We start from the raw sequence: 15,719 nt of genomic DNA on the forward strand, positions 1-15,719 counted from the left end.
CTTCTGCTTCTCTCCCTGGGCCGGGGGCTCACATTTTCCTTTCCCTTCATGGCAATCCAGGATCCGTAATCGTGAGGAAATGTACTTTCCACCCAAGGAACCTGAGGCAGAGAAGACAGAAGACCTGCCCTGCTGGCCCCAGCGGTGCCGACGCATCTTTTGTCCCTAGAGCCTGGCATATAGAAGGCACGGAGCAAAACACAGGGGCGTGCATGGGTGAAAGGAGCCGGCCTTCTCGGGCATGGGCTTCCTGACTTGATAGACCATCTGCATGGAGGCACGTCCATGCCCAGCACCGTGCAGGGCGTGGGACATGCCCAGCACATACCCATCGGCTGAGCGAGTGCCGGCCCACGAGCGCTCGGCCCTGCCTCTCGCCCTCCACGCACCTCCAGCCTGGGCCGGTCCATCCCAGCAAACTTCCTTGTGTTCTCTCGTCCCGAGCTGAAACCTGTGAGTGCCTTGTTTGCAGTCTTTCTCCAGCATCTGAGCCCGATTTCCAAAAAGTGAAAACTGCCTGTAATTATATGACTTTTCGATCTCAGGGCACTTTCCCTGTGGTGATTATAATTATGTCATTTAGAGCTGGCGTGCCAGTGGGTGCCCGAGGCTGGGCTGGTGCTGGTCTGAAAGGACATGCTGTGTGTGTGCGCGTGGCCCCGGGCTCCCGGCCCCGGAGTGGACGTGGGAGCAGGCGTCAGTCTCGGGGGCCGGTCGTATAACTTGATCCGGGGCTTTACTCCCAAAAGCACTTCATACTTGGATCTCTGCTCGCCTATAGGAGCCTATTTTTCCAAATGTATTAACATCTGTGTTTCATATCAGGGCCTGTAATTGCTTTAGCCTTTTTGGCAGGAGACAAAGAGAATTAATATTTTTCAATTTGGTCATGAGCGGTCATCTGTAGCTGGGAAGGAAAGTGCCTGCTGGACTATGGACTCAGCACAGATGGGGGTGCAGGCTCACCAGGAGGTAATGTTTTACAAGAGTCAACCATGGTTGAGGAAGTCTTCGGTTATTTCATGTTCAGGGCAGAAGGAGGCCTCAGGGCAAATGCTCCAGGCTCTTCCAAACACCTGCTTCCTTTGTCTCCCTCCCACCAGCCCTCTGGGGAGCCCCCTCCACAATACCCAGGGCTTTCCATGTTGCCCATCCAAGGATGGCAGGCGGAAAGCTGACACCTGGCCCGCATTCCAGCACGCAAGCCCTCACAGCCCATCTGGGACCCGAGGCAGGCATTGCTAATGGATTGCAGCACTCCTTCCTGCCAAACCTGGACCCGGCTGAACCCTAATGAGCTCCATGGCACGAGGCAGCGCTGCTAGTTGGGTGACGTTGCTGGTCTCAGGTCGGGTTTCCCTGAAGATGACCCTGGGACGAGGCTTGTGTGTGAAACTGAATGATCAGGAAATGTTTCCCGATCAGGTCAGAGCATGGGGAAGTGTGCCGGGAGAGGCAGGCAGCCAGGCAAGCGGGCCATGCTGCGCAGAGTCCCCGGGAGTGCTGTAGGCTCCCTCCTTCTGCAGTGGCTGGAGACAGAGTTGCACCCCTTGCTCCAGCCAGGAGTCAAGGAGCTGACATGTGTCTACCTCCCCATCCACCCGCATTTAAGCAGGGGTCCCGACATTTAGGGTAGGGACCGCGCCTGTGCCCTGTAGGGTGTTTAGCAGCATCCCTGGCCTCCACCCACAAGCTAACAGCCAGTGTTGACAACTCAAGATGCCTCCAGACATTGTCGAAACCGCCCCTGGTTGAGAAGCACTGGGTGGAGGAAGGGGTGTCCATCCCTGGATGCTCACAGGTGAAGGGGGGCTGGCACCTGGGCGCCAGGTGGGAGGATTGAGATGTGCACTTCTGGACGAGCCCCTGTGGAGGCTGCTGGCCCTGACCAGGTTCACCTTCCAGTCTTCTTCCTGTTGGACTGCTCACCGCTCTCCACCTGCTAAACCATCACTCCACCCAGCCCTGCACCTGCTCGCGGGCTCCTGGGGGTCCTGTGGTCGGGGCGGTGGGCTTCTTGAGTGGATCCTGGATGTAAGTGCCTGTGGAGGGACAGGACCTTTTCTCTGGCTCTTCCTCGGCGTCTGGTTGGGGCTCTTTAAGATACTTGGGCCCAGCGGAGGCTTCTCTTTCCCCGCGATGTTGTGAGTTGGATGTGGGCTCGACCTTTGTGTCTGAGGCGAGGCCCACAGTTCAGGGGAGTGGGAGGGAGGCCGGGGAGTGGGAGGGAGGCCGGGGTGTGGGAGGGAGGCTGGGGAGTGGGAGGGAGGCCGGGGAGTGGGAGGGAGGCCGGGGGAGTGGGAGTGAGCTTTGCATATGGGCTGAGTGAGAAAGAGGAGCCCCCAGGAACCGCGTCCTTAGATGTTACCCATGCATGGGCCCTGACCCCTAGGGGAGGGCTCTGTGAGGCCCGGAGTCGTGATTCTTGAGCATGGAGGGACCCGCTTCGCCTCATCGCTGAGTCTTCTGCAGGCACCACCCACAGGTCACCCGGTGAGGTTCCTGCACTGTCCGTGTGTCCCGGGAAGCAGCCCGCTGAGCTGTGCCATGCGGCAGAGGGGGCCCGTGGTGTGGGCCCTGGTCCTACAGCGTCCTGTTTTGTCTTTTTTCCAGCTCTCCCTCTGTCTGGTGGTTCTTGGGGTCACTTCTCAGACAAAGTACTTGCATTCAAGTCCTTCACTCACAATCTGTTCCTGGCGGTCCCCGAAATGTGGTGGAAGACGAGTGTCCACCTGAGTCAGTGGCCTGAGGCACGCGTGGCACTTGGCACAGCTCACTGAGTGGGCCGTGTCCTCAGCCCCCTTCCTGGCCGCCACTCTTGGGTTTAAGGGCCCCCAGTCAGAACGGCTCTTAGACGCCCTGTCACTCTGCGTCGAGTTGCTCGGCTCTGCCCTTTGCTCTTGGAAATCTTGAATCCGGTCATCGCGACACACGCTTCTGCCTGCAGGCTCCACTGTGAAGTTCATTTCCTCGCCCCGTCTGCCCGCACACTCCACTCTTCTGCCTCTGGTTTGGAATCTTAAAACGGCCTGTGGTTCTTTAAAAAAAAAAAAAGGTGGGAAAGATGACCCAGCAGGATAACTGTGCTTGTGTTGGTTTGTTTATTCCTTGAATGTGCACGAAGGGGCGAGTTTACCTCCTTCTATTTTGGTCGGGAGCTGGAGGAGGAGGAAGTGGGGCACCAGGGAGCGTCTGGGAAGATGAGTCTCCCGTCCCGGGCACCACCGCCCACCTCCACCGCCGGCCACACAGCTGCCCAGCTGCCTGGGATTCCGCCGTCTCAGAGCTGTGGGTGCTCCCACAGGCCTGGCTTTCCGGGGTCCCCAGAGGCCTTTCTGTGTCACGGCAGGTCTGTCCCAGCACTGCCATCTCCAGCGTGACTCACCTCTCGTCCCTTGGGAGGTGGAAGAGAATGATGATCTCCAGTTTCCGGAAATTCTGGGGCCAAACCCTGGAATTGTAAGCAAGGGAACAAGAGTTGGTTCAAAAGTAAACCCGAGGTTGGCTCTCTTCCCCAGCTGGTTGTGTCCTCTTGGTTCCTCCGGACATGGGCCGATGGAGGAGCTGGCCCTGAGGAAGGCATGGCCGGAAATGGCCGAGGCGAACCCCAAGCATCCAGCAGCTTCCGACTGGGGGTCTCCTGGGGGTGATGATTGCACAGGCAGGCCCGTGGGAGGCGGTTTGTGGGTGTGCCTGGGAGCTGACCCGTGTCTGTGGCCAGTGGGCTCAGGGTGGGCAGTGGGCTGAGGCCCCGGGAATTGGAGGCAAATCCATTTCTGGAGACACTGAGTAAGTTGGAAAAACAGTCATTCTTCCCCTTTTACTAACACAAGCTACAGAAAGTGACACCAGAAAGCCCCCTTGGCTGGTCGGAATACTCTGAGGACACCAGCACATCCGGTCAGCGTATACCTGGCCGCCGCTGTGGGCTGTGCTGTTTGCTAGGTGCTGGGCTACAACAGCAGCGAGCAAAGCAGGACTGGGTCTTGCCCCCGAGGCGCTGAAAATCCGGTGGGGTGAGCGGAAAACCCAGAGAACCGTGAAGCAAATTTAAACACCAGCCTGAACGCTAGAAAGGAGGGCCTTAGAGGGCGTCTAATGAGGATTCGCCATCGGGGCGTCGGTGGACGCTTCCTGGAAGCTGAAGGATGAACAGGTGCGCTGGAGGTAAAAGGCAGCGGGAACGCGTGTGGAAGGCCTGTGGCAGGCCGGAGGGGGACAGCTGCCAGCCTGACAGGAAGCCGGAGCACTGGGGGCCAGGTGGGAGGAGAGGGGAGTGAGAGGCAGCGTCAGGGGGACCGACCGCCAGGCCGTATAGGCAGGATGCCTGTGCACCCCATGTGCACATCTGGAGTTATAATTGTGCCTCCTTTCTCTCGCAGAAGTTTCCAGTTTGGACCTTCGTTCTGCAGTCTCCCTTTTTGTGGAAGACGTTAGGGATTGGGCTTTTTATCCTAAGAGAAATGAGGATTAAGCCAGGGCAGTTATCTGTTTGGATTTGAGGTTCTGGAAACCTGTGAGGCTGCTGGGGATGTAGAGCATGAGGCAGGCAGGGGGGCAGCTCTCCTTCCACAGGGGAGACATTTGTAGGCTCCCCTGCACCTCAGTGATGGGACCATAGCACCGCCCTCCCAGGCATCGGGGGCTTCAGCGAGCCCGGCCTGCTGTAAGATGTTGTATCTGGAACGAGATCGGAACGATGTGGTTGAGAGAGTCTTAGTGGAGAGCGGGGGCAGCTTGGCTCCAGGGAGAAGGCTCACAGACAGCGAGGTCTGTTCCTACGCGGAGCCTGGAGCCTCTGGCTCTGTGTTGGCACCTTGACTGCAGCATCCCATTTAACCCACAGTCCTCACCGCACCTCCACTTACAAACAACCTTAAGGGGAGCTCGGCTTGCCCGGGATCGCTCCGCTGGGATTGTACTGTAACGTCCCCAGGACCCAGAGCCTGGTGGTGTGATGCCCACATCTCCCACATCCCTGACCACCCAGAGTGTGAACCAAGGGCCACCCTGGGGACTTCATCACAAAGAGGATCTTGTGCTTCACTCAGACCTCCTGATTGTTTCCTCCTGCTGGTAGGTGCCTCCCTGGTGGGGGAGAACCTCCCATTTCTCGCTGTGTTCCTCCTCCCTCCACCTCCAGCCCGTGTGCTGCACATGTACACACAAGTTCAAGAGCCTCTTTATCGCATGCCGTTGCCGGAGTAGACATTCCTTGGCAGCAGGACTTCTCAGGGTCTTTAAAGAGCTACTGTGCGTTATGAATCTCTGCGGAGCAATATCATGTGGCACTTTCCAACCTCATTGAAGTCAGAGCCTCTTCATTTTTATTTTTGACCCTCTCCTTTTCCTCTGTTGGATAGCCTGTTAATGGGAGGCAGTTTTGAGACCTTTATCAACTCCAAACCCTTCAGACGAGGAACCTGAAACCGAGACCTTATGGATGCTGACCTGCTTCCCGACTTTGACCACATGGGGCTCCCTGGGCTCTGGACAGGAGTGTACTTGACTTGACCCTCCTGTGAATGCCTGGTGCTGGTGGTAGAAGGGAGGAGGGAGAGAGACAGACAGAGACGGGGCCATGGAGTGGGGAGGCCGTGGGCTGGTGACTCGTGCTCCGGCTGTGGGAGGAGGGTACCACGCTCCTGTGTGTATTTTTCCACCTTTCTCCCAAATGACTTAATTTCAGTCTTCCTGGATGTGCAGTCCTGAAGTGTGTTTAAAAACAGCTCCGACCTCCCTGACTTCATCTCCCGCCCCCGGGGCGCCAGGGACTGTCTGGGGACTTGGTACAAAGGCAGGGCACTCCCTGAAGCCCGAGGTGGGGTACTGGGACCAAGGCTGGGTCCTCTCCAGCCTGGGGCTCAGGAGGGGCCCCCCCCTGGACCTGAAGCCTCACAGCTGCCACACCCCACTTCCTCGTGTCTCCTTTGATCCCCTTCCCGGCTTCCCTGCAGGGCTGGTGTTTGCATGCTGGTCTGACTCCAGGTGCGTGGAGCTGGCTTCCCGGCCTGACTCATCCTTAGCAGCAGCACGCCTGTGTCCTCCATGACATCATGGTAGCCTGGGAGCGCTCTGGCTTCTCCATTGCTCTCTCGCTTTCTGAGGCATGTCCTCCAGGCCCGGCCGCAGTTCACAGCACGTAGGGCTTTGAAGTGTCCAGCCGGTGGTTTGCCAGAGAACCACAGGTGAGGGAGGGGGTGAGGGGTCCGAGCAGTAGGGAGGGAGAGTCCTCCAATCACCATGAGGGGAGCATCTTCTGTCTCAGAAGCCTTACCTGAATCACCTCTCCAAGGCCCTTTGCCCTGGGAAGCAGTGGACTCCTGGTTCTGGGAGTAGAACGGACATCTTGGGGTGGGCTTATTATTCTGCCACGGAAGCTGAAGTGCATGTCCCTCTCTTTGATGGAGGCCTCTGGGCACTGGGCCGGTCCCATTCTGTTGGATTCTCCCTGGGGAGACTTCCTGGCTGGGGCCACCCAGGTGTCAGGTGGCTCCATAGCCTCATGTCACTTTCCCTCTGGGCATCCTGCTCACTGACAGAGGATGCTTCCTGAACTCCTCAGCCTCGATGGTCTCATCGGTAAAGTGGAGCTTGTGAGGGTATGCAGCTCGTTGAGGGAGAAGGGTTAGGTGAGAGAGTGTCACCCAAGGCTTGCTGCAGGGCAGGTGCCCGGGACGTGGTGCCTGGACCACGTGGTGCCGAGGCCCCGCCAGTAGCCACGCCTCCTGAAGGGACCTTGGGTGACTCTGAATGTGGCCCTTCCAAAGCCCGGCTTGCGTCTGCTCCCCAGGTGACAGGCTATGTCTGAAGGCGCAGGGGGAGTCACGCCAGGTGGGGGCTGTGACAGAAAATGCTTCCATCGCCCCACCCTCGATGGAGGCCAGATTCTCACACAGCCACCAGCGGCCGGTGTTTGAGCCGAGAAGCAGCTAGGGCAGACTTTCAAGGTCCTGCCTGGCTGTGAAGGCCTGGACCACTGGGACCCACTGGCCGGTCAAAGGGGTCATCCCCACAGTTGTGCAGCATAAGAGGGAGGAAGAATGAAACCTGGTCCTGACACTACAGGGACTGTCCCAGGTGTGAGGCAGTGCGCACTGGGTGGCCCAGGTGGATTGTGTTTCTTGTGGCTCCTGCTCTTGCCTGGAGTGCCCCAGGCCAGCGGAACCCCCCACTTCTGGGAGTCTCAGCCCAGGGAACCCCCCACTTCTGGGAGTCTCAGCCCAGGGAACCCCCCACATCCGGAAGTCTGAGCCCAGGGAACCCCCCACTTCCCGGAGTCTCAGCCCCGGGAACCCCCCACTTCCCTGAGTCTCAGCCCCCCTCCACCAGTTTCAGGGGTGGATTCCCTGAGCTGGGTGTGTCCAAGGGGTGCCATCCTGCCTCCCATGTGGGGATCTGACTGCCAGGGGAGTCAGGCCCTGAGATCACAGCCTCTAAATAGTCTCTAAAGAGCCAGAGGGAGGGAAAGAAAGGACTTTCCACCTTCCCACACTGGAGATTTAAAAATACCCACTTTCCATCGTGGTAGAACTTTCCAGGGGAAGGTGGGCTGAGAGACGCTGATGGAAATAGCTCTGGGGTGTGTGTGGCTCCTCCTCCTCCCCGCGGTCCTCCTGGGTGTCTCTGGGAGGAGGAGCCCGCAAGCCCCAGCAGCACTCTATCCCCAAGCTGGTGGTTAAATATGAACATCCCCCGCCCCACAGAGTGGGGGTCACCAGTGGTTCGTGCCTCACAGAGAGCAGGGCTTGGGGGAACCTGGGTTTCAGGCAGGAAGAAGTGGACCTTCTGGGTCTCCCTGCTGTTTGAAGAAGGCAGGAACGCCAAGTGTGTATCCCTGCTCACTGCCTCTGTCAGCCTGGAGGAGGGGCAAGAGCCAGGACTCCCACTTGCCCAGGTTTGTTCCACAGACCCAGCAGAACATGGAAATATGTTGCTCCCAAATGGATCTTGCTTTTTGCAGAAATAGAACTGTGCTCGCTAATTGAGACAATGTTGAATAGAGTGAATTGTTGCTGAAACTCTATAGTTAGGGCATGTAGGCTTTTCATGTATAGATGTGTAAAACTTAAAAAATATTATTAGTGCACCCAGCTGGTGTGGCTCAGTGGTTGAGCGTCAACTTATGAACCAAGAGGTCACTGGTTCCATTCCTGGTCAGGGTACATGCCCAGCTTGCAGGCTCAATCCCCAGTAGGGGGCATGCAGGAGACAGCCAATTGATGATGTCTCTCTCTCATCGATGTTTCTATCTCTCTGTCCCTCTCCCTTCCTCTCTCCCTAAAGAGTTTAATTAAAACTTATTAAAATATTCTAATATATAAAAAATATATAAAAAACCAGGGGCCGTCACGACCAAAACAACCGGACAGATGACCGAACAGCAGGCTGCATGGGGCGACCAGGCTGGCCGTGGGGGCAGTTAGGGGCAACCAGGCTGGTGGGGGGGGGAGTTGGGGGTGACCAGGCTGGCATGGGGGGGCAGTAAGGGGTGACCAGGTTGGCAGGGGGGCAGTTAGGGGCAACCAGGCCAGCAGAGATGGGTGGTTGGGGCGACCAGGCCAGCAGGGGGGGCAGTAAGGGATGACCAGGTCAGTGGGGGGGGGCAGTTAGGGGTGACCAGGCCAGCAGGGGGGGGCAGTTGGAGGCAACCAGGTCGGTAGGGGACGCAATTAGGGGCGATCAGGCAGGCAGGCAGGTGAGCAGTTAGGAGCCAGTGGTCCCTGATTGTGAGAGGGATGTCCAACTGCTGGTTTAGGCCCTATCCCCGGGATCAGGCCTAAACCAGCAGTCAGACATCCTCTGAGGGTTCCCGGATTGGAGAGGGTACAGGCTGGGCTTAGGCCCCCCCCCCCCGCCCCCTGTGCACAAATTTCGTGCACCAGGCCTCTAGTTATTAATATAATGACATCAGGCTCTATATTTTGGACTCTGTATGTTGTCTTTGTCCATTTTAAAAAATGTATAGCTTTATCGAGATATATACTTGTAAAGTATACAATTCAGTAGTTTTTAGTATGTTCAGAGTTGTGCAGCAAATACCGCTATTCAAAGTTAGAATGTTTCCATCACCTCCAAAGGGAACTCTACACCCATTAACAGCCACCCTCCCCCATGTCCCTCTTCCCTGTCAGCAACTACTCATCTTTGTGTGGATCTGCCTCTCTGGACACTTGTGTCATGGCATCATACAACATGTGGTCCTTTGTGGTCTGACTTCTTTACTAAGATTTCAGAGTTCATGCAGGTTGCAGGATGTGTCCGTGCTTGTTCCTTGTTGTAACTAAACGATAGTCCATCTTAGGGATTTGCCATATTTTGTTTATTCATTCATCAGGTGGTGGGTATTTGAGTTGTTGGGCTATTCTGAATAACGCTGCTATGAATATTCACGAATAGGATTTTTACTTCTCTTGGGTAGTAAAATTACTGAGTCATATTGTAACTCTATGTTTTACCTTTTGAAAAACTGCTGTACTGTTTCCAAAGTAGCTGCACCATTTTATTTTCCTACCCACAGGGTATGAGGGTTCCAGTTTCTCCCCATCCTTGCCAACACTTACTATTATCTGTGTTTTTGGTTTTAGCCATGCTAGTGGGTATGAAGTTCTTATCTTATTGTGGTTTTCGTTTGCATTTCCCTAAGGTGTTGATTATCTTTTCATGTGTTCACTGGCCATTTGTATGTCTTTGGAGAAATGTCTGTTCACTTTGGCTTTACCCATTTTTGGAATCAATAGCATGCTAGTATTATGATACTAGCTTTGCAATTTGCCCTCTTCCATTTTCTTGATCAATTTACATACGAAGAAATTATCTGTTGCTGATTTGGTAAATTTGGTAAAAAAAAAAAAAAATACAGTATAAAACCATCTGGAGTGTAGGGATGGGAAAGGTCTTTGATTCCTATTCCAATTTTGTAATGTATGTTGGATGACTCAAATTTTCAGTGCCCTTTCCACCAATTTTAGCGTTTTGTATTTTCCCGGAAATGTACATACTACACATGCTGCTTTATAACCCTGTTTTCTTAGTTGCACGTTTCTCCCCTTGATTCAGCTATGTGTACGTGCGTATGTTTGGACAGCCCCGCTGTGGAGATGGTTTTCTGTTTTCCTGTTATAAACAGTGGGACTGTTGCTTGGGTTCCACCTCCGCCGGGGACAAACCACCCACAACACAGTGGCTGAAACAACAGTTATTTTATTGCTCAGGAATTCGGGCAGAGCTCAGCCGGGCGGTTCTACTCTGTAGTGTCTGCTGCGTCACTGACGAAGCGGGGAGCTTGGCTGGGCTGGGACGCCCACAGTGGCATCCCATCCAGGGGCCGGTTCCTCTCCTAGACCTTCCTCCTCCACGGCCTCCGACCCCCTCCCCCTCCTAGGACCTGTCTCTTCAGCAGGATAGTCAGATTTCTTGATCTAGCGGCCGGCTTCCCAGAGAGAGCTGCTAAGCCTCTTCCATTCCAGCCCTGGACCTGGCGGGCCTCCCTTCCACTGGTCCTGTATGGGCAGCCCAGACCGCAGAGGAGGGGCAAACGGCACCCACTTGTGGTAGAGCTGCCTGAGGTGTGGTGGTAGGAGGAACTGTTAGTGGTCGCACTTGCAGAAGCTCTGCAACTGTGAACATGCGGATGCACTTGTCTGATGAGTGTTGGAGTCAAGTGACCATCCTCGAATGGCCGTATGGTCTGTATGGATCTTTCGAAGTCACTTAACGCCTGGGCCAAGGCAGAGAGAGCCCCCAGAATTCCCTGAGTCTCTCGGGGAATGACTGGTAGTAACGGTAGAGGTGCCCCAGGATCTTGGCAGCTTGTCCCACGCTGGTCTTCACTGGGCTCTCACCAGTCTCTGAAGACGGTGGTGTGACCCTCACTTGACGGGGGAGGAAACAGGCTCAGGAGTTAGCTGGCCTGACCCACTTGCCTTCTCCACTCCCCACCACCTCCATCTTCCCCATGCAGTATGTGATAATGACATGCACCATGTGGGACTCACAGTGTCCTGAGCCTCTTGTCCCCAGGTGAGGTGATGGCTTCAGGGCTCGAGTGTGAGGTCAATGATACGGTCTATCAATGTGGGCTGTAGGCTCTGCCTCGGAGCCTCACTTTGCTCATTTGTAAAATGGGAACAATAATCTTACTGTTGGGGAGGGACCGAGGCCGGAGCAAGGAAGGCCCCTAGAGTTTCCGCAGCGGGAGAGAGAGAGGACGCACCTGGTTTCCTCGGGGCCCTTCACCCAAGCCTCTCCCACCTGTGCTCTCGGCGGGGCTGGGGCGGGGAGGCCATATGTTCAAGGTACATAACTGTGTCTCAAAGGGCTTGTCGGTCCTCCTGCGTGCGAGAGCCACTGTGTTCTAATGAGATGCTCCAGGTGGCAGCGAGGAATTCCCACTTCCCACCTGTCCACCCGGACTCGGCTGCCCAGCTGTTGCATGTGGTCGTGCTCCTGTGGGCTGACTCATGGCTGGCCTTCCCTCCACCAGCAGAGCCTGGGCTAGTGTCTCACTCTTCCCACCTGCACAGGCTCTTCTGTCCCCACCCGAAGTCAGGCTCTTCCCAGTGTACCTGGGACAAAGTGCAGAGTGTGGCCGGAGGAGGGAGCTGAGCGCTCCCATGGCGTCAGGGTGAGTCAGCGCTGGCCGGCAGCACAGGCCCTCGGGGTCCTGCCAGCAACAGGAGAAGCTGTCGCTTGGCGAGGCCTGCACTCATCGAAGGCCCAGTTCCGTCCCTTAAGTCACCATTTGTTCTCCTCGCCATAAGGGCCCATCCCGATAGCTGGTCACATTTTCCTACAAAGAGCAATTCTCTAGCACAATTGCCACCCAGGCCTGTGACTTCCGTGCTTTGGTGCGGGGGTTCCCACAGGGCCCCGGGAGCCTGCCGTAGGCGGGGAATTGTTTTGGTTCAGACTGGTTTTCTTCTCTCATGGAGTTGTTGACGTCCCTCAAACGACTCAAAACATTGAAACTTTGAATCTTTATAATTAAAAAGAGATGATACTTTACATACTCGAATCTTACTGTCTAGGAATGTAAAATCCATCCACCCACCCACCCATCTATCCGTCCACACATCCATCCTCCGTCCCCTACAAGGCCATTGTGATCTTACCCATTTGGCTACTGCAACATGAGGAAGAGAGAATGAAAGGGCCTCACCTCCTAACACCTGGTGGCTCCTGAAGATGCTGCGTCGCCGGGAAATGAGGAGTGTCTACTGGTGTCCGATTGCCTGGGCTCGAGCCTCAACTTGGCGACTTCCTGGCTAAGTGACCTGGGCGAGTCATGGTGTTAACCATGTGTTCAGTGGAGTTGATAATGTCCCTAGGACTCAGGGTTGGGAGAACTGGATGAGACAATGTGTGTAAAACCCTCGGGACAGTGCCTGGCAAAGGGGAAGTCACCCAGCAAATGTGACCTTCATGTTGTCCCTGAGACACCCAGCGACATGGGTGGTGTCATTTCTGCCTTGCTGGGCTGCCCCACTGGCATCCCTCTAACAACTGTGAAGGGCGAGCTTGGCTCCCAGCACCCTGTCTCCTGTGGGCCTCTCTTCACACCTCTCTCGCACCCCCTTTTCCCACCACGGCTACGAAGGGGTCTCTATGCATGGACCTCGGTCTGATGCACCCGCTTTCGGGACACAACAGACGTCCTCCCGCCTCCCCCTCCCCACACAGTCCTCTTCCCCATCGGTGTCTGGCTGGGCCACCGGGCGGCTGAGCCTGCGTCTCCTCCTCTCTCGCAGGGAGTCCGACCTGTTCCTGCTTGACAGCCGCACCCTCTGGGCGTCGGAGGAGGGCTGGCTGGTGTTCGACATCACGGCCACCAGCAACCACTGGGTGGTCAACCCTCGGCACAACCTGGGCCTGCAGCTCTCCGTGGAGACCTTGGATGGTGAGTCGCAGCCACCGCCCGGGTGGGCCTGATGCAGCCCGTACGGCGGGACTGACGGAGGCTCTCCGCCAAGCCCGTGCTTGTCCTCAAGGGAGCTTCGCTGCCCCCTCCCCCCCAGTCCTCAGTGTCCAGCCGGTCCGTCCCGACAGGAAGCAGCTGCTAGCCCCTGTGCGCGAGATGAGCACACAGCGGCTGCTGCCGGGCTGGGCCAGGCTCTGCTCTGAGTGCGGGCCACAGCAGCAGGGTCGGAGCCACAGACTCCCGGCCCGGCCCAGGGCCGCTGCATCCGGACCGGCACCTTGACAAGCGCCCCGGGAGCTGGCTGAGCACCTCGTCTGCAACGCCTGGCCCTACCCACCCAATGCTCATAGCCCCTCCCAGTTGTGACATCCAAAAATGTCTCCAGACTTTTCCAAATGTCCCCTGCTGAGCACAGTTGGCCCTGGTAAGGACCACTGCCCGAGGTGGTGCAAGGCATTAAGCCCCTTCCAAGAAACCCTAACCCTGGTCATAGACACTCGGAGGACCCGCTGTTGGCCTGCCCGTCCCCCAGCACCTTTCACTGCCCCCTCCCCCTACTTGTTCTCCAAGGTGGCAGACAGGAAGGCATGTGGGGAGCTAGGGTGGGCCTAACAGTGCCCATTTCTTCTTCCTCCAAAGTGTGTTTCTTTTTTTTTGATAAATTTTTATTGATTTCAGAGAAGGGAGAGAGAAAGAGAGAAACATCAATGATGAGAGAGAATCATTAATCGGCTGCCTCCTGCATGTCCCCCAGTGGGGATCGAGCCCATAGCCAGGGCATGTGCCCCAACTGGGAATTGAACCGTGACCTTCTGGTTCATAGGTTGGCGCTCAACCCCTGAGCCACGTCAGCCAGGCCACAGTGTATTTCTTATTAAGTGGAGATGGTTTTGGGGTGTTGCAGCTTCTTCCTGCACCAGTTTTAAGAAAAACCAAAACCATTTATTGTAAAATAGGTAATACGTGCCCATGGCTCAGACTTCAGAGGTTGCAGGTGTGTGCGCAGTGAAGCGTCCCCTGGGCTGCCTCCCCCACCGCCCAGTTCCCCTCCCAGAGGCCCCTGCTGCTCTCCTGCGATTGGATCTCTCTCCAGAGATGCTGCCCGGGTACCTAAGAATTACACGTGGATTCTGCTCTCCTTTTCCATTTTCCTCCCGCTAAACGTGGCAGTGCTCAGTGTCTTCACCTTGCCCGTTTCACAACTTCTCTTGGAGGTTGGTCCTTCCAGTGACCGGAGAGCTCCCTCGGTTTTCGAAGGCGGTGGTGTGTTTGTGTGTATGTGGCGTGAGTGTGTCTCTGCCTCTCACACGCGTGACTGCTTCAGAGCCTCAGCTCCTCCCCCCAGCGTGCCGGTAACGGGAGGGCCTGGGCCACTGGATTGTTCCCAGATTAATTGAGTTCATGTAGAAAGGGTTTTAAGATGTGCCTTCACATGCATCGGAACCCTGGGCCTCTCGTTACAATGCACACTCTCATTCAGCAGCGGGGCGGACCTGGGAACCTGCATTTCCAACCGGCCCCCAGACCATGGGGGCTGCTGGTCCCTGGGCGGGGCGGTGAGTATGGAGGGCTGAGAACAGGACCTGGCTCCCAGGACACACCCAGGATGAGAGCTGGTGTTATCACTGTTGTCACTGCTACCGAAAGTCTTGCCCAGCCCCCTGGGAGGGATGTCTGGGTGTTTTCTGGTCTTTTGCTCCGACAAACGGGGCTGCAGTGGAAAACCTCAGTGTAAACGCCATGGTCCCCCGAGTGAATGCAGCTCGAGGACCAGTGCCTGACAGTGACCCTGGGTGTGGATTTGAGAGAGAGTGTTAATTTGCCCTTCATGGGTCATTCCATCGGCACCCCAGCAGCGGTTCCCCGTCTTTGTCAGCACAAGTTCTCAGACTCCTCCCTCCCTGCTAATCCGACGGATGACGTACGGGAATCCTGGAGTTTGCTTAGCCATCCTCTGCCATGTGCCTGGCCTTCCCTCTGCCGTGTGCCTGGCCCTCCCTCTGAAGTGCCCTGCTCACACCCTCTGCCCACTGTGTTTATCAGGCCTTGGTCTTTCTCCTCTTTATGTTTTAGAGTCGTTTGGCCCTTTGTGGTTTGAGCTGCAAATGGCTTCCCAATTCGTAGCTTTTCTTCTGACTGTGGTGAATGCTGGGTATTGCTGAGTGGATTTAGACAACGTAGCTGAACTTGATAAGGGTGTCCTTTATCAATCCCTAGGCCACCACTTGGGCCCGGAGCTGCCCCCTCTGCCTCAGCTTCAGGAAACCAGTCCCTCTCCTAAGGCCATGAGCCCAGGGAGGGGCCACAGAGTTTAGGACCACTCACTCCTGTTTTGTTTCCAGGCTCTTCCTTCTACTGATGGTCCCCGACCTTTCCGGCCCTCCTCCCACTGTCCACACCCGACACGTAAAAGTGGGTCCTCCCAGGCACTGGGTTTTCCATCCTTTTGCATGGGGTTAGCTCACGGTCCGCTGGGTCAGGTGCAGCCTGTGGCTTGTTTCTGTGTGGCCCGTGAGCTAAGAGTAGCCCCCGCCTTTTTAAATGGTTGAGAAAAATCAAAAGAAGGCTATTTGGTGACATTTATGTAACATTACGTGAGACTTCTACCGCAGTGTCCATGAGCCACGCTTTGTTAGCACACAGACACACCTTGGTTTGTGTGCAGTCTGGGGTCGCTTCTGTGCTCACACAGCAGAGTAGAGTCGTTAGAACAGAGAGTCTACGGCACAGAAAGCTGAAAATATTTATTTTCAGAAATATAACAGAAAAAGTTTCCAACCCCTGCTGAGGATCACAGTCA

The 15,719-nt window shown here is 56.0% G+C and overlaps 1 protein-coding gene across 1 annotated transcript in view; it reads left to right on the forward strand.

The window, feature by feature from the left end:
* Positions 1-15,719, forward strand: part of BMP7 (bone morphogenetic protein 7) — a 76,719-nt gene that overhangs the window by 40,112 nt on the left and 20,888 nt on the right. The window contains exon 3 of the mRNA XM_081096926.1: positions 12,750-12,898. Coding sequence (XP_080953052.1) covers positions 12,750-12,898 — 149 coding nt within the window. The remainder of the gene's footprint in view (positions 1-12,749; positions 12,899-15,719) is intronic.

This window comes from Myotis nattereri, assembly GCF_964212035.1.
Source record: "Myotis nattereri genome assembly, chromosome: 8".
Lineage (NCBI taxonomy): Eukaryota > Metazoa > Chordata > Mammalia > Chiroptera > Vespertilionidae > Myotis > Myotis nattereri.